We start from the raw sequence: 26793 nt of genomic DNA, 5'->3' as shown, positions 1-26793 counted from the left end.
CATTTATACCCCTCATCAGTCCCAGCTCTTGTATTTGGAGGGATACTTGGCATGGTGGCACAGGGGTTAGCACTGCTGCAACACAGCTCCAGCGACCCGGGTTAAATTCCAGCCTTGGGTGACTGTCTGTGGAGTCTGCATGTTCTCCCCGTCTCTGCGTGGGATTCCTCTGGGTGCTCCTCCACAGCTGCTATGACAGCCCGAAGATGTGCAGGTTAGGTGGATTGGCCATGCTAAATTACCCTTTTGCGTCCAAAGGTAAGGATGGGGTTATGGGGATGGGGCGGTGGAGTGGGCTTAGGAAGGATGCTCTTTCAGAGGGTCGGTGCAGGCTCGTTGGGCCGAATGGTCTCCTTCTGCACTGTAGGGATTCTATGATTTTATGATGTGTACTTACAACAACAAAAGGATGTACATAATGGTGTTTCTCATCCAAAGCTAGGATTCTCTGTCTCCTGTAATAAATTCCTCCATTTTCCCTGCTTTGTCGCCATTCCCTTCAGTGACCGTAGATGATCAAAAGTGCAGCTGGAGCTCGATTACCTGCTGTGACTGCCATTTGATTCATTTATCATTTGAGCAGTGAAAGAAAACAGCTTTGTGCTAGTCAACTGATTCAAATTCTCTTAACCAGGGGAACTTTTAATTTATTGTCATATGAGGAGAGGTTGAGAACTCTGGGTCTGTACTCGTTGGAGTTTAGAAGGATGAGGGGGTATCTTATTGAAACGTACAGGATACTGCGAACATGGATTGAGTGGACGTGGAGAGGATGTTTCCACTAGTAGGAAAACCTAGAACCCGAGGCCACAGCCTCAGACTGAAAGGACGATTCTTTTAAACAGCGATGAGGAGGAATTTCTTCAGCCAGAGGGTGGTGAATCTGTGGAATTCATTGCCACAGAAGTCTGTGGAGGCCAAATCACGAGTGTTTTTAAGACAGAGATAGATAAGTTCTTGATTAATAAGGGGATCAGGGGTTATGGAGAGAAGGCAGGAGAATGGGGATGAGAAAACTATCAGCCATGGTTGATTGGCGGAGCAGACTCGATGGGCCGAATGACTTACTTCTGCTCCTATGTCTTATGGTCTTATTGTTACTACAAAAATATTCCAAGCACTGACATGAGGATGGTGTAGGACTCTTGCTTGACTTGGAGCAATCAGATCAGTTTTTTCTTGATAAGAATTTCCTTCTCAGTGGTTATGCAGAAGCTGATAAGATTCATTAAGCGAAGGTGGCAGGGTGGCACAGTGATGAGCACTGCTGCCTCACAACGCCAGTGACCCGGGTTCAATTCTGACCTTGGGTCACTGTGTGGAGTGTGCATGTTCTTCCTCTGCGTGAGTTTCCTCCGGGTGCTCCGGTTTCCTCCCACAGTTCAAAGATGTCGGTTAGGTGGGGTTACGGGGATAGGACAGAGGGGTGGGCCTTGGTAGGGTGCTCTTTCAGAGGGTCGGTGCAGACTCGGTGGGCCAAATGGCCTCCTTCTGCACTGTAGGAATTCCATGTTTGAATGGGAGGTAACCCAGCCTGCAGCAATAGCACATGTATATCTGGACAACTGACAGGAATGGTGAGATCCGTTATCTAGGACTGAGTTAATCGACCACTTTCAAGGGGGTAGGGATGGTGAAGAAGGAAAGGCTCAATATAAATAGGAAACATTCGGGCTGGAATTCTCCAACTATTGCAATTCACGTTTCCCGCTGGCAGCGCACCCCCACCCGCGGATTTCCTGGCGGCATTGAATGTGTTCAATGGGAAATCCCATTGACAAGCGGTGGGAATAGGGAATCCCGCCTCCAGCGAACGATGCGCAGCTGAGAAACACGCGGCTGGGGGAGCAGAGAATCCAGCCCAAAATACTGTCAATCCTAACACCTGATACTTCAGCAATCATGTGTGAGGCTTTAATAATGAACGTTGTAGAAAGGCAACTCGATGATAGCGAGGGTCCGAGACAAGCTTGCCCCTGCTCTCTCCTGATTCCTCCATGTGCTCGACTTCCAGCAGGAGTCACTGGATATCCTTCAGTGGGAAAGCCAGCTGATTTCCAGTCTTCCCAGACTCGGCCTGTTGATGTGCCTGAGATCAGTTAGTCAACACAGACTGGGTATTAAATCTGGCACCTCCTAATCTGTACAACTGCTTCTGAACCAACTGGTGTTTTTACATAGTGGCCGGGATTCTCCGTTGCAGGTCTACCTCACTACCGCTGTCAGCGAGGACGGAGAATTTGCCACTAAGCCAAATCTCCCATTCACTGCAGCGCAACCGGAGAATCCGACTGCCGTGAACGGACGGAGAATCTTGTCCAGTGTCTTCTGTAATTCCCTGGTAAATTACTGTGTTTTGAACTTCATTTTACAGTTTTATATATATCATTGGTTATTCATAACTTCCCTGAACCCTTCCTAAACCTCCACATTTTATGACAGTCACATGCGCAACACTTTGAATCGGCAGTTTCATTACTTGAAAGCTGCCACTTTGTTAAACTGTATTATTAATTTGCATACAAATTGATCAGCCAAAATCATGCATCACGTTGTACAATTGGTTTTTTTTAAATTTAGAGTACCCAATTCTTTTTATTTTCAAATTAAGGGGCAATTCAGCGTGCCCAATCCACCTACCCTGCACATCTTTGGGTTGTGGGGGTGAGGTTCATGCAGACACGGGGAGAATGTGCAAACTCCACACGGACAGTGACCCGAGGCTGGGATCAAACCCGGGTCCTCGGCACCGTGACACAGTGTTGTTGTACAATTGTACACTGAGACCCCTCCAGTCCGGAAATCAATTGTTCAGAAACACCAGTTGTCCAGAAATAAATCTGAGCAGACTTGAGCATTCTCTTGATGTCATTGGCATTATTTTAGTCAGCACTTTCAGAGCATTAACGTGGGTGATACTGGATTGGATAAGTAAAACAATTTTTATTACTATATAATTTGTCACTTTTTAATGTTTCCGGTATCTATATGTTTTCTGGTTTAAACACTTGTGGTTAGACATTCTAACATCTTTATATAACCTGGAAAATACCAGAATCCAGAAATGGCTTGGTTCCAAGCATTCCAGGCAGGAGAGGTTACAGTGAATTTGATTCTTGATGGATGCTATGAACCGCACTATCCGTTATCTACCGTTTGCAACTGGTTTCCAGCTATACAGCACTGGAGGATCACTTGGATCCTGAAGGATCTTTTGACAACACACTCGTACAAAATTGGATCACCTGTAGAACAAAATGAATTTAATTCCCCAAAATGTATTCTTTTCCCCTAATTAGAACTCCTTCGGGTCTGCAAGCAGTTACCACGGCAGCAGCAAGAAGTCCCTAATTTTCCTACTGAAATTCTTGACGGACCTGGTGCCATTTGAAACTGCACAGTATCTAAAGGTGAGACGATTACGAGTGATTAGGTCGAAATAGCAAGCCTGAAGTCTGATATGAGTGAGTATTGTTAAGTTCTTTGTCTATCTATCGGTATATTCTGATGAGGGGGTACCCTACTTTGGGTTAAAACCAATCTGCTGAGGAATATCCAGGCAGAGGAGGTGGTGATGCATTGGTTTTGTCACTGTACTCAATCCAGAGACTTTAGGGACCTGGGTTCAAATCCCACCATGTCAGATGAAACCATTGTCAATAGTCGTAAAAATCCATCTGGTTCACTAATATCCTGCCTGGTCTGCTTTACATGTGATTCAGATCCACAGAAATGTGGCTGACTCTTAAATGCCCTCTGAAATGGCCTAGTGAGCCTCTCAGTTCAAGGGCAATGAGGGATGGGCAGACAGCGAAGTCCACATCCCAATTAATGGAAAAAGAAAACAAGAAAATCATCTGTTTTTAAAAGAATTGTTTACAGGATGTGGGTGTTGCTGGCTAGGCCAGCATTTATTGCCTTCTCTGATTGCCCTAGAGAAGGTGGCAGTGAGCTGCCTTCTTGAACCGCTAAAGTCCCTGATGCAAGTACGGCCACAGTGCTCCTAGGGAGGGAGTTCCAAGATTTTGACCCAGCGACAGTGAAGGAATGGTGATATATTTCCAAGTCTGGATAGTGAGTAACTTGAAGGGGAACTTCCAGGTGGTGGTGTTCCCAGGCATCTGCTGACTTTGTCCTTCTAGATAGTTATCGTGGTTTTGAAAGTGGCTGCTTAAGGAAACTTGCTGAGTTACTGCAGTGCACCTTGTAGGTGGTACACACGGTTGCCAATATTCGTCGGTGGTGAAGGGATTGAATGTTAGTGGAAGGGGTCGCAATCCAGCGGGCTGTTTTGTCCTGGATGGTGTCGAGCTTCTTGAGTGTTGTTGGAGCTGCACTCATCCAGGCATTGGAGAATATTCCATTACACACCTGACTTGTGCCTTGGTGGTGGACAGGCTTTGAGGGGTCATCAGGTGCGTTATTCACCACAGGATTCCTAGCCTTTGACCTGCCCTGGTAGCCACAGTATTTATATAGCTATTCCACTTCAGTTTTTGGTCAATGATAACTCCTATGTTGATTGTGGAGGATTCAACAATGGTAATGCCATTGAATGTGAAAGGGTGATGGTTAGATCCTCTCTTGCCTGACACTTGTGTGGCGCGAATGTAACTTGCCACTTATCAGCTCAAGCCTGGATATTGTCCATGTCTTGCTGCAGTTTGACATTGACTGCTTCAATAACTGAGGAGTACCAATAGTGTTGAACATTGTGCAATCGTTTGCGAATATCCCCACTTCTGACCTTATGATGGAATGAATATCATTGATGAAGCAGCTGAAGATGGTTGGGCTGAGGACACTACCCTGACCAACCTCTGCAGTAATGTCTTGGAACTGAGATGATTGGCCTTTAACCACCAAATCAATTCCTTTCTGCCAGGTATGACTCCAACTAGTGGAGAATTTTCTCCCTGATGCCCATCAACTCCAGTTTTTCTAGGGCTTCTTGATGCCATGGGCAGTCACTCTCATCTCACCTCTGGAATTCAGCTCCTTTGTCCATGCTTGAACCAAGGCTGTAATGAGGTCAGAAGATGAGTGACCCTGGTGGAATCCAAACTGAGTGTCAGTGAGCGGGTTATTGCTGAGTACGTGCCGCTAGATAGCACTGTTGATGACTCCTTCCATCACTTTGCTGATGATGGAGTGTCGACTGATAGGGCGGTTATTGGTTGGATTGGATTTTGGCCTCAACAGCTTTCTGAGGTAGTGAATCTCACTGGCTCTCTGCTCTGGGTGAAAAAATGACTTCACATTACAGTCCTAAATGGTTTACCCCGTATCCTTCGATTGCGACCCCTGGTTCTGGACACCCCGTCATTGGGAACATCCTTCCTGCATCTAACCTGTGTTATGATACCCTAGGCTAGGGCCCAGTCAATTCGAGCCCCCTTGATTCAGAGGCGTAACACAATTGAATTAACTAATAATTCTTAGAAAAATACACAAAATCTTTGGCTGCCCAATGATTACAGTTACCAGGTTTGTAAATTTAAACTTTTTATTTAGAACATGAACTGTAATGAAATCTGCAGCCAATACAACTGGTTAATCATTATCTATTTCCTAATCCCCACACTTTAACCTGCCCCCACCCTCTATTTATAATAAATATATATATATATATTACACACACACACACACACAAGACAAACAGAGGGGAAGTGAGAGGCGAAAATAATAAATGAAAGTATAAAGAGTTTTTGTTTCAGGTGGTCGTCTTTCAGCACACTTCCCTTCTAACCTGGCTTTCTGGTTGAGGTCTCTGTTTTCAGTCTGTAATAGTTTTCACTATAAATTCATTCATTCAGGTTCTCCGTCGGTTCAGAAATACAGCAGCTCATAGCATTCCTGGAGAGACTCACAGCTCCTTCTTCCTTAAGCATCCAGGATCCAACACTGCTTCCTCAGGTCTCTGGAAATCATCCCACTCAGGTAGAACCCAATGACCACCTGTTACTGGGCAGAATACAGCCTTTTAGCCAATTCATTGGTCACCAGCCAACCAATCAAACCCAATCCCACCCCATCTCTTGGGTGCCACAAAGTCTGAGTTCTGCTGTTCGGAAATTAACACCATATGCTAGGTTGCAACTTTTTGAATTCCTCATTTTCTCTACCGCTTGACTTAAAGATATATATCCATTAAGCATCCATGGATCAAAATGATATCGGCAAAAAAATAAGGAAAGGGAAAATAAGGGATTCATCGGGAAAAACCCTTACACTTGTCTAGTCCTGTTAGAATTTTAGAGGTTCCTATGAGACCCCCTCATTCTTCTGAATTCCAGCAAATATAATCCTAACTGACACAATCTCTCCTCACACATCAGTATCGCAATCCCAGGAATCAGCCTGGTAAACCGTTGTTGCATTCCCTTTATAACAAGAACATCCTTCCTCCGATATGGAGACCAAAACTGCACACATTATTGCAGGTGAGGTCTCACCAAGGCCCTCTATAATTGCAGCAAGACATCTCTACTCCTGTACTCGAATCCTTTCGCGATGAAGGCCACCCTACCATTTTCTTTCTTTCCCACCTACTGCACCTGCATGCTTACACTCAGTGACTGGTGTACGAGAACAGTCAGATCTTGTTGCACATTCCCCTCTCTCAATTTATAGCCATTTACTGTCTGTTTGGAGTTTGCACATTTTCCCTGTGTCTGCATGGGTTTCTATCCCACAACCCAAAGATGTGCAGGTTAGGTGGATTGACCATGCTAAATTGCCCCTTAACTGGAATTGCCCCTTACTAATTTGGTACTCTAAATTTATTTATTTTTAAAATTATAACCATTCAGATGATAATCTGCCTTCCTATTTTTGGTACCAAAGTGGATAACCTCACATTTATCCACATTATACTACACCTGCCATGCATTTCCCCACTCACTCAACTTGTCCAAATCATACTGAGGCATCTCTGTATCCTCCTCACAGCTCTCCCTCCCACCCAGCTTTGTGTCATCTGCAAATTACATTTAGTTCCCTCATCTAAATCATTATTATATATATATCAGGTATAGTGCAGAGCTGGGGTCCCAGCACTGAACCCTGCGGCTCCCCACTAGTCATTACTTGCCATTTGGAAAAAGACCCGTTTATTCCTACTCTTTGTTTCCTGTCTGCCAACCAATTTTCTACCCATCTCAATACACTATCCCCAATCCCACGCGCTTTAATTTTACACACTAATCTCTCATGTGGGACTTCATCGAAAGCCTTCTGAAAGTCCAAATAAACCACACCCGTTGGCTTCCACTCGTCAATGCCAAAAATTCCAGGAAATTTGTCCAGCATGATTTCCCTTTTGTAAACCCATGCTGACTGTCCGTTCCTGCCATTGTTTTCCAAGTGCTCTGCTATTTAATCTTTTATAATGGACTATAGCATTTTCCCCACTTCTGACGTCAGGCTGACTGGTCTATAATTCTCTATATTCTCTCAACCTCCCTTTTTAAATAGTGGGGTTCCATTAGCTCCCTCCAATTTGGAGGAACTGTTCCAGAGTCTATAAAATCTTGGAAGATGACTAACAATACATTCACTATTTCTAAAGTCAGTTCTGTAAGTACTCTGGGATGTAGATTATCAGGCCCTGGGACCTTATCGGCCTTCAATCCCATCAATTACCCCAACACCATTTGCCGACTAATGCTGATTTCCTTCAGGTCCTCCATCTTACGAAACCCAATATTTCTGGTATGATATTTGTGTTCTCCGTTGTGAAGACAGAACCAAAGTATTCTTTTAGTTGGTCAGCCATTTCTTTGTTCCCCATTATAAATTCCCCTGTTTCTGACTGTAAGGGACTTACATTTGTCTTCACCAATCTTTTTCTCTTCACATATCTATGTTAGCTTTTATATGTTTTTATGTTCCGTGCAAGCTTACTCTCTCACTCTATTTTCCCCTTCTTAATCAATCACTTTGTCTTCCTTTGCTTGATTCGAAACTGCTCCCAATCCTCATGTCTGCTTTTTTTCTTGGCTAATTTGTATGTTTTTCCCTTGGATCTAATATCTCTAATTTCACTTGTAAGCCACGATTTGGCCACCTCGCCCGTTTTACATTTGTGTTAGACAGTAATGAACAATAGTGTAGCTTACCCATGCACTCTTTGATTGTTTGCCATTGCCTATCCACCAACATCCCTTAACATTTTCCAATCCACCATAGCCAACTTGTGCCTCATACCATCATAGGTTCCTTTATTTAGATTCAGGATCTAGTTTCAGAACCAACAACATTACTCTTTGCCTTGATGAAGAATTCTGTATGTATTATGGTCGCTTATCTCCAAGGTGCCTCGCACAACTAGATTGGCGTTTATTCCTTTCTCATTCCACATAGCCTCAACATGTTGGTCCAGAAAATCACCCTGTACACAATCTAGGAATTCCTTCCCTACAGTATTGTTACTAATTTGATTTGTCCAATCTTTTTTCAGGTTAATGTCATGCGTAATTACAGATGTTCCTTTGTCACATGTGTCTCTAATTCACTGTTTTATGCCATTCCCAACATCATCCCTATAGTTTGGGGATCTGTATAAAATCCCCACTAATGTTTTTTGCCCCTTGCTGTTTCTCAGCCCTACCCATACAAATTCCACACCGTCGGAGCTAATATCCTTCCTCACTATTGCATTAATTTCCTATTTAACCACCAATGCAACTCCTATGTCCTTTGTACCAGTGTGTACCGTGACCATTGGCTGTTCACAGGGTGCTCGGTAGCTGCTCTGAGACATGCTTCACCCCACCACCAGGGGGCAGCATACTATCCTGAAGTCTCGTTTGCGGCCACAGAAACATCTATCTATCCCCTAACAATTGAATCCCCTATAACTGTTTGTTGTATCTTTGGACTAACAGTACAAAAGAAATAGATGCAAATGTTTGTGGGTTGAAAGCAACACTAACTGAGGTTTATTGAATAGGCCTGCACTGTGCAAGGGTTGGTACTAGACTATGACAAAAACCTGCGAAGTGGTCGATGACATAACACATGTCATGTGACAGTTCTTAAAGAGACTTTGCACACAACTACAACTACCCACATACATAACACTTGCATTTTCACCATTTGTACTCCTCCCCTGTGCAGCAGCGCCAACCATGGTGCAACAAATTTGGCTGCTGCTGCTTTCCCCTGAGAGGCCATTCCCCCAACTTTATCCAAAGCAGTATATCTGTTTTACAGGGGAATGGCCACAGGAGATTCCTGTGCTGCCTGATTAGTTCTCTTGCTCTGACTGGTGGTCACCCATTCACGTCCTGCCTATGGAGTCTTAGCCTGTGGCGTGACCACCTCTTTATACGTGCAAGCCACAGTACTCTCAATTTGTGGATGCTCCACAGTGTCCCAGCTGCTGTTACGGCTGCAAAACTTGGGCTACCAGGAGCTGCAGCTGGAGATACTTCCTGCGTACATGCGGGCCCCGGGCACTGGCAATGTTTCCGGCTTCCCACATAGAGCAGGACAAGCACATCACGGTTTTAACTCTCTGGCCATGGCTTATCCCTTTAAATTAAAGCTTTTGGAAATTCTTAAAATCAAATAATATAAAATACTCTAGGGCCCTTCTTCCTTGGTCCTCGTTACTATAAAATATAGCCCTTATAAACTATAGACTACAAAATATAGACCATGCGAACCAAAAGCAATAAAAGTAGTAAATGCTTACCCAACCGTGCTCCCTCAATCAGCTGCTTACACTTGTCTCACATCACTTTTGTTTCCTGACATCACCTCATGAGCTCTAAACTCCAAGCTAGCACTCTCTCAGTCTTGCTCATTCTGGTGCTCTTTTACATTGCTGGCTCTGTTCTCAGTCTCACTGTTCTGTCTACCTGCTCTGCTCTTAGTCTCGCTCTTTCATCCCCTGCCTCTGCTCTCAGTCTTGCTTTTTCTCACACTCTTTTATCTCCCCGCCTCGGCTCTCAGTCTCGCTCTTTTATCTTCAAGCTCTGCTCTTAATATCGTTCTTTTTCGCGCTGTTTTATCCTCCCGTCTCTGCTCTTCTAAACAATGGACAATGGTTTCATGCTTATCATCAGACTTTTAATTCCAGATTTTTAAAATTGAATTTAAATTTCACCATCTGCCGTGGCGGAACCGAGCCTGGGTCACTCGAGCATAACCGTAGACTACTAGTCCAGTGAGGATACAACTATGCCACTGTCTCCATCCTCTGCTGGGGACCTCCAGATTAAGCTGAGATGGAACATCCGCTCATCACTTCTGCCTGAAGATTGTTGCAAAGGTTTCAGCCTTATCTTTTGCACAGTTATGTTGGGCTCCTCCATCATTGAGAATGGGGATATTTATGGAGCCTCCTCCTCCAGTGAGTTGTTTAATTGTCCACCACCATTCACGGCTGGACGTGACAGGACTGCAGAGCTTCGATCTGATCCATTGGTTGTGATATCGTTTAGCTCAGTCTATTACTTGCTGTTTGGCACGCATGTAGTCTTGTGTTGTAGCTTCATCAGATGGACACCTCATTTTAAGGTATGCCTGTTGTTGCTTCTGGCACACTCTCCTGCACTCTTCATTGAACCAGGGTTGATCCCCAGGCTTGCTGGTAATGGTAGAGTGGGGGATATGCTGGGCCATGAGGTTGCAGATTGTGGTTGAGTACAATTCTGCTGCTGCTGAAGGCCCACAGCGCCTCATGGATGCCCAGTCTTTGATTTGCTAGATCTGTTCGAAGTATGTCCCATTTAGCACGGTGGTAATGCCACACAACACGATGGAGGGTATCCTCAATGTGAAGACGGGACTTCATCTCCACAAGGACTGTGCGGTGGTCGCTTCTGCCAATACTGTCATGGACAGATGCATCTGCGTCAGGGAGACTGATGGCTAGTATGTTTTTCCCTCTTGTTGGTTCACTCACCACTTGCTGTTGAACTCAGTGCCGCCCGCCATCTGTGCTGGGTCTGCCCTGCTGGTGAGACAGGAGATACCCAGGAATAGTGATGGTGGTGTCTGGGACATTATCTGTAAGGTATGATTCTGTGAGTATGACTATGTCAGGTTGTTGCTCGACCAGTCTGTGGGGCAGTTCTCCCGATTTTGGCACATGCCCCCAGGTGTTAGTGAGGACGGCTGGGTTAATAAGGAGGACGGGTGGTCCATCCGGTTTAATTCCTTTGTATTTTCTTTGTAGCAGTTGAGTGGCTTGTTTGGATGGCAGGTTTCCTTCCCTAACGAACAGTAGTGAACTAGCTGGATTTCCACGACAATTGACAATGGTTTCATGGTCATGTTGGACTTTTAATTCCAGATTTTTTTTTCGCTTAAATTCCACCACCTGCCATGGTGGGATTCACACCCACGATCCCAGAAGAGGTTGCTGGATTACTAATCCAGTCACAACACCATTGTGTCACCGCCTCCCCTATATCTAAAATTACCATTCTTTACAATTTCCTTTGCTGTCTAAATGATTAAATGTTACATCAGGAGTTGAACTGAATAAATATAATGCTCCAACCAGATAATGCCGAGGGTTCCCTTCCCTGTGCTATCTTTATGTGAAAACTCAGGAAATGCAACGGCATCCACAGTATTTTGCCTCTGTCCTGGGATGAGGGGATTGTCCTATGAGGAGAGATTGAGTAGATTAGGCCTTTATTCCCTATCGTTTAATAATAATAATAATAATATTAATAAACGTTATTAGTGTCACAAGTAGGCTCACTGCAATGAAGTTACTGCGAAAAGCCCCTTGTCGCCACATTCCGTTGCCTATTCGGGTACACTGAGGGAGAATTCAGAATGTCCAATCCACCTAACAAGCACGTCTTTCGGGACTTGTGGAGGAAACCGGAGCACCCGGAGGAAACCCTCGCAGACACGGGGAGAAAGTGCAGACTCCGCACAGACAGTGACCCAAGCGAGAATCGAACCCGGGACCCTGGCGCAATGTAACAATAGTGCTAACCACTGTGCTACCATGCTAAAAGAACGAGAGGTGATCTCATTGAAACATTTAAAGTAATTAAGGGGCTTGACTGGGTAGTTGGTGAGGAAATGATTGCCCGTCTGGGAAATCGAGAACACGGGGTCACAGTCTCAACCATTTAGGACTGACACGAGGAGACATTTCTTTGCTCAAAGGGTTGTAAATCTTCGAAATTCTCTACCTGAGACGGTTACTGATGTTCAGTTGTTGAGTATATTGAAGACCGAGTTGGAGATTTTTGGATACCAGTGGAATGAAGAGATATGGGGATAATGTGGGAAAGTGTAGCTGAGGTGAAAATTAGCCATGATCTTATTGAATAGTGGAACAGGCTTGAGGATCTGAATGGTCTAGTCCTTCTATTTCCTAAGGTCTTGTAGCGCTCTCTGTGGTGGGAATGACTTTTTGTAACTCTTTCTTGCACAGGTTCATATCTTATATCCTCCTTATGTGGCATCAAAATATCGCGTCATTCTTCTGGAATATATCTCTCTGGCTAAAACTCGACTTTCTGATCTCCAGGTTGGTAATGAGGCCAAGTCTCTTGAACTTTTTGGCAGTTTAACAGGATTGAGGTGCAAATCCTGTTTGGCTTCACATAGTAACGAAGCTCTATCGAACGTTGTTTATATTGCATCCGATCCCTAATTATGCACAGTGATTAATAATAGTCAGAATGCTGCGGGTATACATAATTAAAGGCAATCCCATCCAAGCCTTTTCATTCTATCTGAACTATACACATTTCTGTGTCTAGGTGTCAATTGAGGAGTTGGGTCTGTACGAGGACCTGTCAACAGCTCATGGCCCCCCTAAGGTCAGTACAGATCTCGGACCATCTGGGTTTCTCATACACAGCTGTCTGTGTCAGTGTGTGCGTATCGTTGCTGAAGCTGAGATATAATCCACTCTGTGGTCAACTCTGTTCACTAATGGTTTTGCTTCTCATTTTTATTCCCTGAAAGTTTCTTGGAGAACTGAAATCTAGAATTGTATCCACTGTAAAAACTAGAAATTTTAGATACACATCTGGAATTTAATTGGATAATGGTATTTGTTTTTTAAAAAATAATTTTTATTCAGGTTTTCACAGAATATCAATAACAAAATGAAAAAGGAACCCAACAGGGTTAAATACAAAACACAGTCGAAAAACAACCTTCCATACCCACCTCCCCCCTGTACATAAATAATAAATTAACACCCCGACTTAACACAGCGCCAACATAACAAATATATACACCCCCTCAGATCCCCAGTGTAAATAAACAAAAATAAAGTAACCCCCCCCCCCCCCCCCCCCGAGTTGCTGCTGCCATTGACCAATGTCTACTGTTCTGCCAGGAAGTCTAAGAACGGTTGCCACTGCCTGAAGAACCCTTGTGCCGACCCTCTCACGGCGAATTTCACCCTCTCCAACTTAATAAACCCCGCCATATCGTTGATCCAGGATTCCACGCTTGGGGGCCTCGCATCCTTCCACTGAAGAAGAATCCTCCGCCGGGTTACCAGGGAGGCAAAGGCCAGAATACCAGCCTCTTTCGCCTCCTGCACTCCTGGCTCCTCTGCCACCCCAAATATTGCGAGTCCCCAGCCCGTTTGACCCTGGATCCTACCCCCTCGACACCGTCATCGCTACTCCCTTCCAAAATTCCTCCAGCGCTGGGCATGCCCAGAACATATGGGTGTGGTTTGCTAGGTTCCCTGAGCACCTAACACACCTGTCCTCACCCCCAAAAAACCAGCTCATCCTTGTCCCGGTCATGTGTGCCCTGTGCAGCACCTTAAACTGTATGAGGCTGAGCCTCCCGCACGAAGATGAAGAGTTCGCCCACCCTAAGGCATCTGCCCACGTCCCCTCCTCGATCTCCTCTCCCAACTCCTCCTCCCACTTATCTTTCACCTCCACCACCGAGGCCTCCTCCTCCTCCTGCATCACCTGGTAAGTTTCCGAGATCTCCCCCCCCCCCCCCCCCCCTCCCCCGAGAGCACCCTGTCCTGTACTGTGTGTGGCAGTAGCCGCGGGAATTCAACCGCCTGCCGTCTGGCAAACGCCCTTACCTGTAAGTACTTGTAGGTGTTCCTCGGGGGGAGCCCATACTTCTCCAACTCACCCAGGCTCGCGAACTTCCTGTCCACAAACAGGTCTCCCAACCTTCGTATCCCTTCCCTGTGCCACCCCGAAAACCCTCCATCTGTCCTCCCTGGGACGAACCGGTGCTTCCCCCGTATTGGGGTCCACACCGAGGCCCCAACGTCCCCCCTGTGCCGCCTCCACTGCCCCCCAGATTTTGAGGGCAGCCGCCACTACCGGGCTCGTGGTATACCACCTTGGAGGGAGCGGTAGCGGTGCCGTTGCCAGCGCCCCCAGACTCGTACCCACACAGGATGCCGTGGATAATGGTATTGACATCTCGCGGATTTGTAAAGAGGATAATGAATTCATTCAAGGGGAAAATCTAGTATGCTGCACCAAATAGATCTGAATGATTTGAGGTAATAATTGTATATCTGATCGGGAATGTTTGATTGGGTCTGTTTAATCCTCTTTTCTGTAGCCCCAGTGTCAAGCCATGCAGGATGTTGAGAGAGCTATTCTAATATTTGAAAACAGTGGAAAGATTCCGGCTAGTGTAATGGAAGCAAGGTATACCATGCTCAGTTTCCAAGTAGCAAGACCTACTATGGGAGTTTGATTTATATGTGTAACAGTTGATGGTTCAACATAAACTTATATTGCAGAAGTTAACCGAAGAAGTTAGAAATCTCCAAACTTGCCTTGTTCATGGCACCCACCTGCTGCTCCATTGACCTCCATTCGCATGAATCTGCTCGACTCACAACATCCCTTCCTGACCCCTGTACTGACATTGTAAATAGTTCTCTCTCCTTCGCTGCCACCCTCCATCTTTACAAACGGTCATCATCTGCTCGTTACCCTGCTGCCATATTTCATGACCCCATTTCCTGACCAAAATCTCTGAATTTGCCCATCGTTCCTAAGATCCCAGCTTCGACGTCTATCAAAGCACAAAAACCCCCCAAACCAAAGTCATAAATAGCACCCCCGACTGTGGCCAGGGGACATTTTCCTTCCCTTGCAGCCTTGACATTGTTGATCATGTCACAATCCTCCAATGTCTCGCCTCCCTTGGGGACTGCCGTTACTTGGTTTCATTCATAGTTATCTTAGTCAAATGATCCGTCCCCGCTACCCTTAACACTGGAATGTCATAATTATCCCCTTCCTTTTCCTCACCTACAAGCTGCCCTTGGTGATGTCATCTGCAGATCTGAGATCAGCTTCCAACATGTACACTGATAGTCAGCTCTACATCTCGGCCACCTCTCTGGTCCTCCCACTGCCTCTCTGCCATCAGACTGTTTTGGATGAGCTACAATTTCCTTCATTTCAATATTGGGAAAACTGAAACTATCATAATAATCTTTATTAGCGTCACAAGTAGGCTTACATTAACACTGCAATGAAGTTACTGTGAAAATCCCCGAGTCGCCACACTCCGGCGCATGTTCGGATACACAAAGCGGGAATTCAGAATGTTCAATTCACCTAACAGCACGTCTTTCGGGAGGAAACCAGAGCACCCGGAGGAAACCCACGCAGACACAGGGAGAACATGCAGACTCCGCACAGACAGTGACCCAAGCAGGGAATCGAGACTGGCTCCCGGGTGCTGTGAGGCAGCAGTGCTAGCCACTGTGCTACAGTGCCGTCTTTCAGCTCCCATCAGAAGATCATGTCATGATTGGTTTAATATCACTCCTGTGGATGTTGGAACAGCAGAAAATTATAATTTGTTTTTTAAAAAGCCATGATCAGTTTATTAAAAACATGTGACCATGAAGTATTGGAATGTCGTAAAACCCCAAATGGCTTATTACTTTCCTTTTGGAAAGCTCCTGGACTAGATTCTCCACACCCACATGCCGAAATTGCGGCCGGCGCGAGGGCGGAGAATCCATGTTCCCGCAAGAAATTGGACGAACGGTTCACCGATTCTGCAGGCCCCAAAAAGCGGCGTACTCAGGGAGTATACCGCACCGCCTGGGACCTACCTGGGGCCATTGCCAGAGGCCCACTCAGCCATTCTCCGCCCCCGACCGACGGTGTGGAACTAATGGGCTCCAGCCGGTCGGGATACTCGCGTGGCGGCTGCGGAGTCAGTCCGCAGCCGCCCTGGTCGGAGGCGGGCCGATCGGAGGCCAGGTAGGGCCTTATAGGCGGCCGGGGCGTGCTTGTGCGGGAGTTGAGGGCCGGGTGCGCGGCCGATCAGGGGAGTCTCTTTTTTGGGTCGAGTTCCACGATCTGAGTCCGCCATGGAGTACGGCGCTGCCGCTGGAGGCCACCGCCGTGCGCATGCACGGCCTCCGACACAGAGGTGCGGGGGCCCATATCTGCAGCAAAAGCTGCGAGATCTGCTCTAGGTGCCTGCTAGCCCCCTGCAGAGCTGGGAATTCGTGTCCCTTTGACCCAAGTTTTTTTGGCGTAAAACTCTACCGTTTTGACGCCGGTGTACGGACATAGTCCCAATGATGGAAAATCCAGCCCCCTATGTTTACCTGGCCTGGCCCGTATGTGACTCCAGTCCCACACTAATGTGCTTGATTCTTACCTGCCCTCTGAAGTGGCCCAGCAAGACATTTGGTTATATCAAGTCATTATCTGAACAACTAGATGGAGGCAATAATTGTTGCACTTGCCAAAATCCCAGAAGGAATAATATATATTTTTTAAACTGCTTTTCAATAAGTTTATTTGTTCCTTATTCAGAAGTTGGGATCTCCAATTTGAAAGTAATATCATAGAATATTTTATTTTTAATTACTAAAAGCAAACTGATTTTATGAACTGTTCCAGTATCAAATATACACTATGTATACGTTTTCTTTGTTCTTTTTCCAGCATTTTCCGAAGGCCGTATTACTTGACCAGGTTTTTGCCTGCTCTGCTTACCCCTCGTGTGGTTTGTATTTCTTATATTTTGATGTTAATGGTTGAACACATTGTGAGCAATGGGATATAGTAAATCTGTGCAATCGTCACAACTGATGTGTCTTGTGTTATAAAGTGAAATGCCTAATGGTTCAGTGTTAATGGCTGTGATTGATGTATTGTCACCTACAGCTGCCTGTCTCCCAGGATTCACGTGTGGCCTTAATCAACTCTCTGAAAAAGTAAGTGACCACCTCAAACCTATAAGAAATGCAAAAATCTAGATTCAAATTTTCAAAAGGCTTGAGCACTGCTAAATAAAAAAAAATAGCTTTGATTTGAGGCCAAGGCACAAGGTGACCTATAATTTAGTGTTAAATGAGAGCCTCATTCTGGAGCTATCAAGATCACTCGTGTGGAAATTTCACATTTGGAGAATAGGGAACGTTACCTGAGGTTGGGACTAGGGTTCAGAGTTTATTCAGAGTAAAAGAATCTCTGTGACCATGTAATAGGTGTAGGGCTGAATTCTCCCCGTTGGGATGCTCCGTTTTACCGGCAGCCTGGAAGTTTCCCGACGGCGTGGGGCCGCCCCACAATGGGAAACCCCATTGACCAGCCGGCGAAACGGAGAGTCCCAACGGCATGCTGAACCAGAAATCCGGCGCGGCGGAGAAACCTGCCCGTAGTATCAAAGGACTTTATTATCTTTTATGCCTAAATATGTTAGTTACCTTGATTGTTTTAGAATGGGAGAGACAAAGTGCTCTGGAAGAAAATTATACAGAGGACATGGACAAAGATAATGAAGATCTGGGACTGGATTCTCCGCCCCACTGCGCCACTTTTCTGTTTCACCACACCGGCGGGATGCACCATTACACCAGTTGATCAATGGGGTTTCCCATTGCGGGGCGGCTCCACACTGTCAGGAAACCCCCGGGCTAACAGCAAAGCGGAGCATCTCGCCGGGGGAGAATCCAGCCCCAGGAGAGTGTTCATCGAATCATAGAATCCCTACAGTGCAGAAGGAGTCCGTTCGGCCCATCGAGTCTGCACCGATGTTCTGAATGTGCACCCTGCCTAGGTTCAGACCCCCACCCCATCCCTGTAACCCAGTCGTCCCACCTAATATTTTGGACACTAAGGAGCAATTTTTCATGGCCAATCCACCTAACCTGCATATCTTTGGACTGTGGGAGGAAACTGGAGCACCCGGAGGAAACCCACGCAGACACGGGGAGAAGGTGCAAACTCCACAGAGACAGTCATATAAGGTCAGAATTGAACCCAGGCCCCTGGCGCTGTGAGGCAGCAGTGCTAACCATTGTGCCACCGTGCCATTAATTATGTTGAGGAAGAATTACTCTGAAGCTAGCCTGTATCTTAAATGACGTTTATTTCCTAGACAACAAAATCACAGACTCTCCCAGTTCCTCCTAGACGCTCCAAGAGAACTAGTTCATAAACTCTGCCAATTAAGGACAGCTGTGTTTAGTTGCCAACTTAAAGCATGTATTTTATTACAGCACAACTTCAACATTAGCAGAGAGAATGTAGAATTGCTGAAAAGACACTACAGCCTGGGTCAGTTGGAACCAGCTAGCGGCACTGAGTTCACAACTCAGCAACATGCTATTTGGCCCAACTGGACTAGACAAGCATTTATGCTCCACACAAGTCTGCCCACGCCCCTCTTCATCAAACTCTCCCAGCATACCTTTCTACTCCTTGATCTGTCATGTTCATCTAATTTCTTCCAAATACATCTCTGCTGATTGTCTCCATGTGACAGCAAATTTCATGGGCGAAATTCTCCGGTATCGGCGCGATGTCCGCCGACTGGCGTCAAAAACGGCGCAAATCAGTCGGGCATCGCGCCGCCCCAAAGGTGCGTAATCCTCCGCAACTTGGGGGGCCGAGCCCCAACCTTGAGGGGCTAGGCCCGCTCCGGACTAATTTCTGCCCCGCCAGCTGGTGGAAAAGGCGTTTGGTGCCCTGCCAGCTGGGGCGGAAATGACATTGCTGGGCGGCGCATGCGCGGGAGCGTTAGCGGCCGCTCACGGCATCCCTGCGCATGCGCTGTGGAGGGAGTCTATTCCGCCTCCGCCATGGTGGAGACCATGGCGAAGGCGGAAGGAAAAGAGTGCCCCCACGGCACAGGCCCGCCCGCGGATCAGTGAGCCCCGATCGCGGGCCTGGCCACCGTGGGGGCACCCCCCGTGGCCAGATCGCCCCGCGCCCCCCCCAGGACCCCAGAGCCCGCCCGCGCCACCTTGTCCCGCCGGTAAGGTAGGTGGTTCAATCCACGCCGGCGGGACAGGCATCCTAGCAGCGGGACTTCGGCCCACCCGGGCTGGGGAATCGCGGGGGGGGGGCCCGCCAACCGGCGCGGCACGATTCCCGCCCCTGCCGAATCTCCGGTGCCGGAGAATTCGGCAACCGGCGGGGGCGGGATTCACGCCAGCCCCCGGCGATTCTCCGACCCCCTTCGCCCCATATTCTAATCAGGCTCTGGATCAAGACGTTGCTTCCGATTTTGCTATTGGATTTATTAATGACTGTCTTTATATTTATAGCTGCTAGTTCTGGTCTGCCCCACAAGTAGAACCATTTACTCTTCATTTACTTAAACCCTTTCATTGCCTTAAAACTCTATCGGGGCAGCCTCTGTTCACTAGAGAAAAGAGGCCCACACTATTGGGTCTTTCCTGAAGCTCAATAACAAACTCGATTGTGTCCTGGAGGCCAAATCAAATTGTAATGGAAACAACTGATTGGAGCCATTTGTTATATTTGTCCCAAGTTAAATTTATGGTGTTTTTCCCCCAAGAATCTGTTTGAGACAATGATTGCAGACTTGCGAATTCAGCCCAAGAATAAAAACATTGGGCGGGATTTACTGAGCAACTGCGGGGGGTGGGGCAAGGGGTTTCCCGTTGAATGCCAGCCGGAATGTTCTGGCCGTTGTGTACCTCTACCTTCTTAACTGGTACAAGAATATTACATCAACTACTGACACGGTTCATTATTCACAACACTATTATTCTGATCTCATGATGAAAGAAGCATTGAAGTTAACATTTTGTATTACTCAGTCAGGCGACAGTGGGTTTATGACTTATTTGAGTTTCTTCTCCTTTTGTTTCAACCAGAGCAGATAAAATACCAGACCGTGTGTACTTGAGTTATGTTCACGCATGTGAAAGAGAGCATCAACACCTGCTTGAAGGTTAGGGCTTTATTGCGTGTGTGTGTGTATATACGTATTATATGTATAATTTGTCTATATGCATGCGTTGCGAAGATCATGTTATGTAAGCTGCTAATTTTAGTGAATGTTACCAATCTGCCCCCCAACCCCCGCATCTGAAGTCCTCCTTATTGAATTTGGAAGTGGCTGTTTGTTGTAGATGATTTAAAAATAAACTCTCTGTGCTTTGATCCCCGTTGCTCTGTTTCTGAAGTGTATTCTGAGCCTTTTATCTCCTTTCTCTCCCATTCCCCATTTTCCTTGATAAAGGACCTTCATTGCAACCTGGCACAGTTGGCACTGAACTGTTTCCAAAGTACGGGATGATCTGAGTCAAAGAGACCTCATAATATTCAATCCAACCTTCCTCGTTCTCAGCTTCAAAGAAAGCCACATACCATTCGTCCCTCCGACAAGACCCCCGCCTCCCTCCGACCTCCAGCTTCATTTGCTCCAACATTAACCGACTGGACCCGAATTGCTTCCCGCCAGAAACGCGAAAACTGCTGTAAATTCTCAACATGTCAGGCAATATCTGTGGAGAGAGAAACAGATTTAACATTTCAGGTTGAACATAGAACATTACAGTGCAGTTCAGGCCCTTCGGCCCTCGATGTTGCGCTGACCTGTGAAACCACTCTAAAGCCCATCCACACTATTCCCTTATCATCCGTATGTCTATCCAATGACCATTTAAATGCCCTTAATGTTGGCGAGTCCACTACTGTTGCAGGCAGGGCATTCCACGCCCTTACTACTCTCTGAGTAAAGAACCTGCCTCTGACGTCTGTCCTTATTTATCTCCCCTCAATTTAAAGCTATGTCTCCTCGTGCCCCCCACCCCCCATACCAGCAATTTAACATCAAGCAAAGGACGGGGAGGGAGGCCAAGGGAGAGGAAAGGGCAGTGAAGGGGGATAAAGGATAGAGGAGGGGGGGAAGGGTAATATTACAATGACTCCAATTTCTACTTCAACCTTTGAACTATAGACTCAAATCTATTCTCCCTTTCCCTCCTCTTTCTTCCCCCTTCCTTATACACCTCTCCTTTCCATTTCAACTCCTTCACACTCTTGCCAGTTCTGCTCTCGACTCACTCTCCCTCCATTTCCCTCATCCTCAGGGCTCTCCCTCTCCTCCCTCTTCATTCTTCCCTCACTACTGCGCCTTGACTGAAAAGTACAAACTTTGCAAATGAAAGGTTTCTTTAACTAATTGGCTACGTCTGTTGTAAAATCTCATGCTGATATGTTGATGTTTCGCTGGGGGTCGTGTTTGAGCGAGTGTCCTGTGCGAGGCTGGGTTTGGATGTTTAAATAGTTACTCTGGAGTTAGAAGTTCTTTTTCTGTCTAACTCTTTCTGAGTAATTTTCAGGGTAAAACTGGCAGAACGATCCAAGGTTAGCGATTTAGATTTCTTCTGTCGGATGTTCACATACCAGCGCAAATGTCCAGAGGAAGTTAGCACTTCTGGGCAATTGCTGGGTAAACCCTGACGTGGATCGTCCGACACGGGATTTCCAGTACAAAATAGGGGTAACCCCCTAAATGTGATGCTGAGGAACCCGGGTGTCATGGGCCGAATGCTAAAGGGGATCGACAGGGTAGACATAGAGCTAGTGTTTCCCCTTGTTGCACATTGTAGAATGAGAGCCCATAGTTTTGGCTAAGAGGTGGCAGATTTAAAACAGAAATGAGGAGGAATAACTTCACTCAAAGGGTCATGGATCTGTGGCATTCTCTACCCCAGAGTGCCATGCACACCGGAACACTAAACAAATTGAAGGGGGAGATGGATAGTTTTTAATTAGTAGCGGTATAAAGGATGATGGGGAATGGGCAGAAAGGTGGAGATGAGATCAGCCATGATCATTGAATGGCAGAGCGGGCTCGAGGGGCGGAATTGCCTACTCCTGCTCCTAGTTCTTATGTTATATTCTTATCTTTATCAGTTCCTTGTTTTGAAAGCAGGTGTTTCTGGGTCTGAGGAAATGCAGCATCTAATCGAACCCGTTGGAGTCCTGACAACTGCTCTCGAAGAGCTGAACAAAATGGTTACTAATCCGAGCAATAGTGATGGTATGTGTAACATATTAATAGAATGACGCAGTTATGAACAATCGAGATCGGTCCCACTGAGTTCATTCATATCGCCAGCCTGTGTGTAATTGTCTTCAAAGCTGGTGTTTGGCAACAAATTAAATGAGGAATGAAAGGTAAAGAATTGTTTATTCTGTGTTTAACTCTGGGATGGACGAAATGGGCTAAGGTGTCTTTTCCAGTTCCTGGAATATTCTCCAATCTTTCTGTATGCCACTGAGCAATTTTGGAGTGCACTTTTTAAATGTGATGGGAAGATCTGTATGTGCCCAGGACATTAAGAGCTATCCTGGCAGGAATATAACTCCTGGTAAGATCAGTTAAGGTAAAGGAACAGTTCACTGGTCCTCTAAGGGCATTGTGAGTTAGGGTAACAAGTTATCCACTGATGCACGATCAATCACTACTGAAGCGAGATTGTAGTCCAATTGAAGGCTTTAATGAACAAGTAGTTACTCCAGCAGCTCCGGTACAGAATGACTGCTGTGGGTGAAACACAGACTCTTATGCTCCGCCTGCTGGGCGGAACCAGCAGGCAGGTTCTACCAATCATACTACAGTATAAGGTACATCCCACCTCGGTACCGCAATACCCCTAATATAGCCTACCACATCCACATAAACATGCCTTTCACTACCTGGACAGTCCAGAAAAACCTCTGGCCTTCCAACCTTGTGTTTCTCAACGGTGGGAGGCAGTGCACGGGACGCGGTGGCATTCTCTGCTCCTGCCGCTGTCAATGGGCATTCCCATTGAAACCACCCCTCGCCGCGGAAAACTCACGGATTCTCTAGTCCCTGCTGGCGGGACTAGAGAATCCCGCCACCAGGGAATGGTCGGAGAAGTCCGGCCTATGTTATAGATGTACAGTATGACTAGAAAGAAGAAAGAATTTGCATGCATATAGCATGCTCACGATTTTGGGACATCCCAAAGTCCTTTGCAACCTATTAAATACATTTGAAGTGTAGTCACTGTTGTGCAGGTAGGAAACATGGCAAAGCCCAACAAACAGCAATGTGATCATGACCAAATCATTTGTATGTCACTTGAGTCGACTGAGGGATAAATATTGGTCAGGACACTGGGGAGAACTCCCCTGCTTTCCTTTGGAAGAGTGGTATTGGATCTTTTTCATTCATCATTTAGATGAGACCAACATAAGATTGATGAGGGTGGGCAGATGGGTCTTCTCTGGTGAACGTAAAAGATCCTAAGGCACTATTTCAAAGAAGATCAGGGGAGTGATCCCTCGTGTTCTGGCCTGTATTTATCCCTCCATCAACATCACAAACCAAATGATATGGCCTTTGTCACATTGCTGTTTGTGGGAGCTTGCTGTGTCTAAATAGTTGCCTCATTTCCTATGTTGTGAAGGTGACTTCAGGATGTACTTCATTGGCTGGAAAGTGCTTTGGGATGTCCTGATGTCATGGAGGGCACTATCTGAATGCAAGTCTTTCTTGAACAATCTTCTGAGTGAGAGGCAGGACTGGTACACACTGAATTGCAGCCAACAGCCTGGAGGCTGATATTTTGTTCAGGACAGACAGCAATAGACATTATATCAAAATATCATTTTTCTAGGACAGAGGTATTTAAGGAAAATATTGAAGAAGTATCCCCATATTCCACCTTCCACATGATTATTAATTATGTGAAATGGATCATAAGTTACTTAAATAATGTGAAAGTATAGTGATCTTTACATTTGTTTGCACTCATGATATGAATTCTTTTCTAGTTGTTTCTGCGCAGATCGCTGTAATCTCCAGTCAACTGAAAACTATGATTGATGATGATGACGATTGCATGGCGATGGATCAACCAATCCAATTAGACACTACTGTACATAAATTGGGTCCTGTAGAATTAGAGGTGAGTGTTCTTTTGAAGATGACATTAAACTAATGGTTGAATTGACTTTCAAAGGTTTATACTTTTGTCCACTATTTATATCTAAGGTTATTGCCCATCCCTAGTTGCCATTGAGAAGGTGGTGGTGAGCTGCCTTCTTGAGCCATTGCGGTCCATGTGGTGTAGGTACACCCACAGTGTTGTTAGGGAGGGAGTTCCAGGATTTTGACCCAGTGACGGTGAAGGAGCAGTGATATAGATGGTGAGTGGCTAAGGAAGAGTATTTCCAGGTGATGGGTTTCCTGGAGGCATGGGGTGGTTACAATGGGAAATCTCACTGACAAGTGGCGGGAAGATAGTATCCCACCGCCAGTGAACAGCGCACCACTGAGAAACATGCAGCTGGGGACCGGGGAATCCTGCCCAATATAAAATCAAAGGTACAATTCTAAAGAGGTTGCAGGAGCAGAGGGACCTGGGTGTATATGTGCATAAATCATTGAATGTCAGAGCGTGGTTAATAAAACATAGAGTATTCTGGATTTTATTAATAGAGGCAGAGAGAACAAGGTGAGGAGGTTATGTTGAACTTGTAAACGGCACTATTCTGGCCTCAGCTGGAATATGGTGTACTGTTCTCAGTGCCACACTATAGGGAAGTTGTGAAGGCATTAGAGAGAGGGTGCAGACAAGATTCACAGTATAGTTCCAGGGATGTGGGACTTCAGTTATGCAGATAGATTGGGATAGTTGGGACCGGTCTCCTTGGAAGGGAGAAGGCCGAGAGGTGGGCTGAATTCTCCGCTTCATGACTCCGGCAGTGAGAATCGTGATCAGGTGGAGAATCACACAAAACGGGAGAAAAGGGCCCAACGCCAATTCTCAGGGTGTCACCCTCCGAATCGAGGTGGCCACCATTGCTGCAGTATGTGGGTTTAAACACACCCCTTTGGTGCTACTTACAGGTTCCCGGCTGCTCATACTGCTGACTGCTCACTCCATCCTGTGAATTTTCAGAGAGCCTCTGGTCATCTGGGAGCCCACCCAGTCTGCCCCTCATACCCCAGCTGTATTGTCAAGGGGATCAGTGTGGCCAAGCTCAATCAAGGACCCATCAGGTGTTGGCAATCCTCAGAAGCTCAGCCCCACTGCAGAGGAAGCAAGGGATTAGCAGAGCACACGCCACACAAAGGACATATGCACCGGGGCCTTTGGAGAGTCCCCTGGTTCTCTGGCCCACTCTGCCCCTCCTGGGCCAGAGGCCTCACCAATGACCCCTGCCCCTCCGACCACGAGCTGTCTCCCCCCGGTGAGACTGGCAGCGCTGACTGACTCCGCCACCATCCCCCAGGTAATGTTCAGGAGTCTGCTGCCCACCCTGGGGAAGGGGATGTCCCTCCTCTCCAAATTGGCATCGAGCAGTGGGTCCATCTTGGTCTGCGGAAATTGGGGGGCAGGTCTTCTTAGCCAACTTCGTGGCTCCAGTGAGTGTGTGTGAGTGGAGCGCTTAAAAACATCTCCAGCTGTCAGACTCATTAGTGTTAATTCTGGCCCTAGAGGTTACAACGCCCGGTGGGCTGGGAATTACTTTCAATTCTCATCAGCAGAGTGCTGGCTCATTTGGATGTCCTGAATTGCTTTCTGAATAGCGGCCCCAACGGAAACCCAAATGGCAGGCTATTCAGTCCCAACGGGAACACTTAATCCTCACATGGAGAATTCAGCCTGGAATTTGATAGAGGTATTCAAAATCATGAGGGGTCTGGACAGAGTCGATAGGGAGAAACTTCCCACTCGTGAAAGGATCGAGTACAAGAGGGCATGGATTTAAAGTAATTGGCAAAAGAAGCAAAAATTCCACGTAAGGAGAAGCTTTTCACAAAGCGAGTGGTTACAGTCTGGAATGAACTGACAGAATGTGTGGTGGAGGCAGGTTCAATCGAAGAATTCTAAAGGATTGGGATCTGTGAGGAGGACAGCGTAGAATAGACTTTTTCAGTATCTGAGGAGTCGCCAATGGCGCTGAACATTGTGCAATAATCAGCGAACATCCCACTTCTGACCTTATGACAGAGGTAAGGTCAAACAGCTGATGGGCCGAGATTGTATAAAGGAAAGAAGCTAAACAGTGACTCTTTTATAATGATGTAACACTGAATTGGAAAGTTACCGACCAATTTCAGTGTAGCTGCTACAAAACATGTGTGTACATTGTGTACAAAGGTGTGTGTTATTGATCAGTGAACAGAGAAGTAGGGAATTTATTTTTAGTTTGCTCATGGAAGATATTTTCCCACAGGATAGGGCATGTGGAACCGATTGTCAGATAATATAGTTAACTGTAAGTCAGTTAAAACATTTTAAGAAGGAGCAGAATCACTACTGATTGAGAAAATTAATTGAACAGTATTGGAATTATTAATAGTTCTATCTGAGTCACATATGAGTTGGGAACGGGATAGAAGACTTTGGGTGAGTGGGAAAGGATATAGGAAGAGTCATGATTGAGAAAGTCACTGATGGACTGAACAGCTTGATGAGCCCAATGGCTTGTTGTCATAAGTTTGATATTATTTCTTGTTGAATTTCTGTTGTTGGTGAAAATGGGAATTGTATCACTGAGTGTTTCGATGCATATTGAA

At 46.2% G+C, this 26793-nt stretch overlaps 1 protein-coding gene across 1 annotated transcript in view; it reads left to right on the top strand.

The window, feature by feature from the left end:
* The window catches only part of LOC140430530 (Fanconi anemia group A protein-like), a 179264-nt gene that overhangs the window by 88843 nt on the left and 63628 nt on the right, over nucleotides 1–26793 (top strand). Inside the window, 9 exon segments of the mRNA XM_072518055.1 lie at nucleotides 3300–3410; nucleotides 12413–12508; nucleotides 12744–12803; nucleotides 14545–14633; nucleotides 16911–16971; nucleotides 17133–17182; nucleotides 20096–20172; nucleotides 22165–22272; nucleotides 24039–24172. Of these exon segments, the coding sequence (XP_072374156.1) occupies nucleotides 3300–3410; nucleotides 12413–12508; nucleotides 12744–12803; nucleotides 14545–14633; nucleotides 16911–16971; nucleotides 17133–17182; nucleotides 20096–20172; nucleotides 22165–22272; nucleotides 24039–24172 (786 nt within the window).

Source organism: Scyliorhinus torazame, chromosome 10 (assembly GCF_047496885.1).
Source record: "Scyliorhinus torazame isolate Kashiwa2021f chromosome 10, sScyTor2.1, whole genome shotgun sequence".
Classification (NCBI taxonomy): Eukaryota; Metazoa; Chordata; class Chondrichthyes; order Carcharhiniformes; family Scyliorhinidae; genus Scyliorhinus; species Scyliorhinus torazame.
Note: the sequence above shows the minus strand (reverse complement) of the source record. Positions and strands in the feature narration are given on the sequence as shown.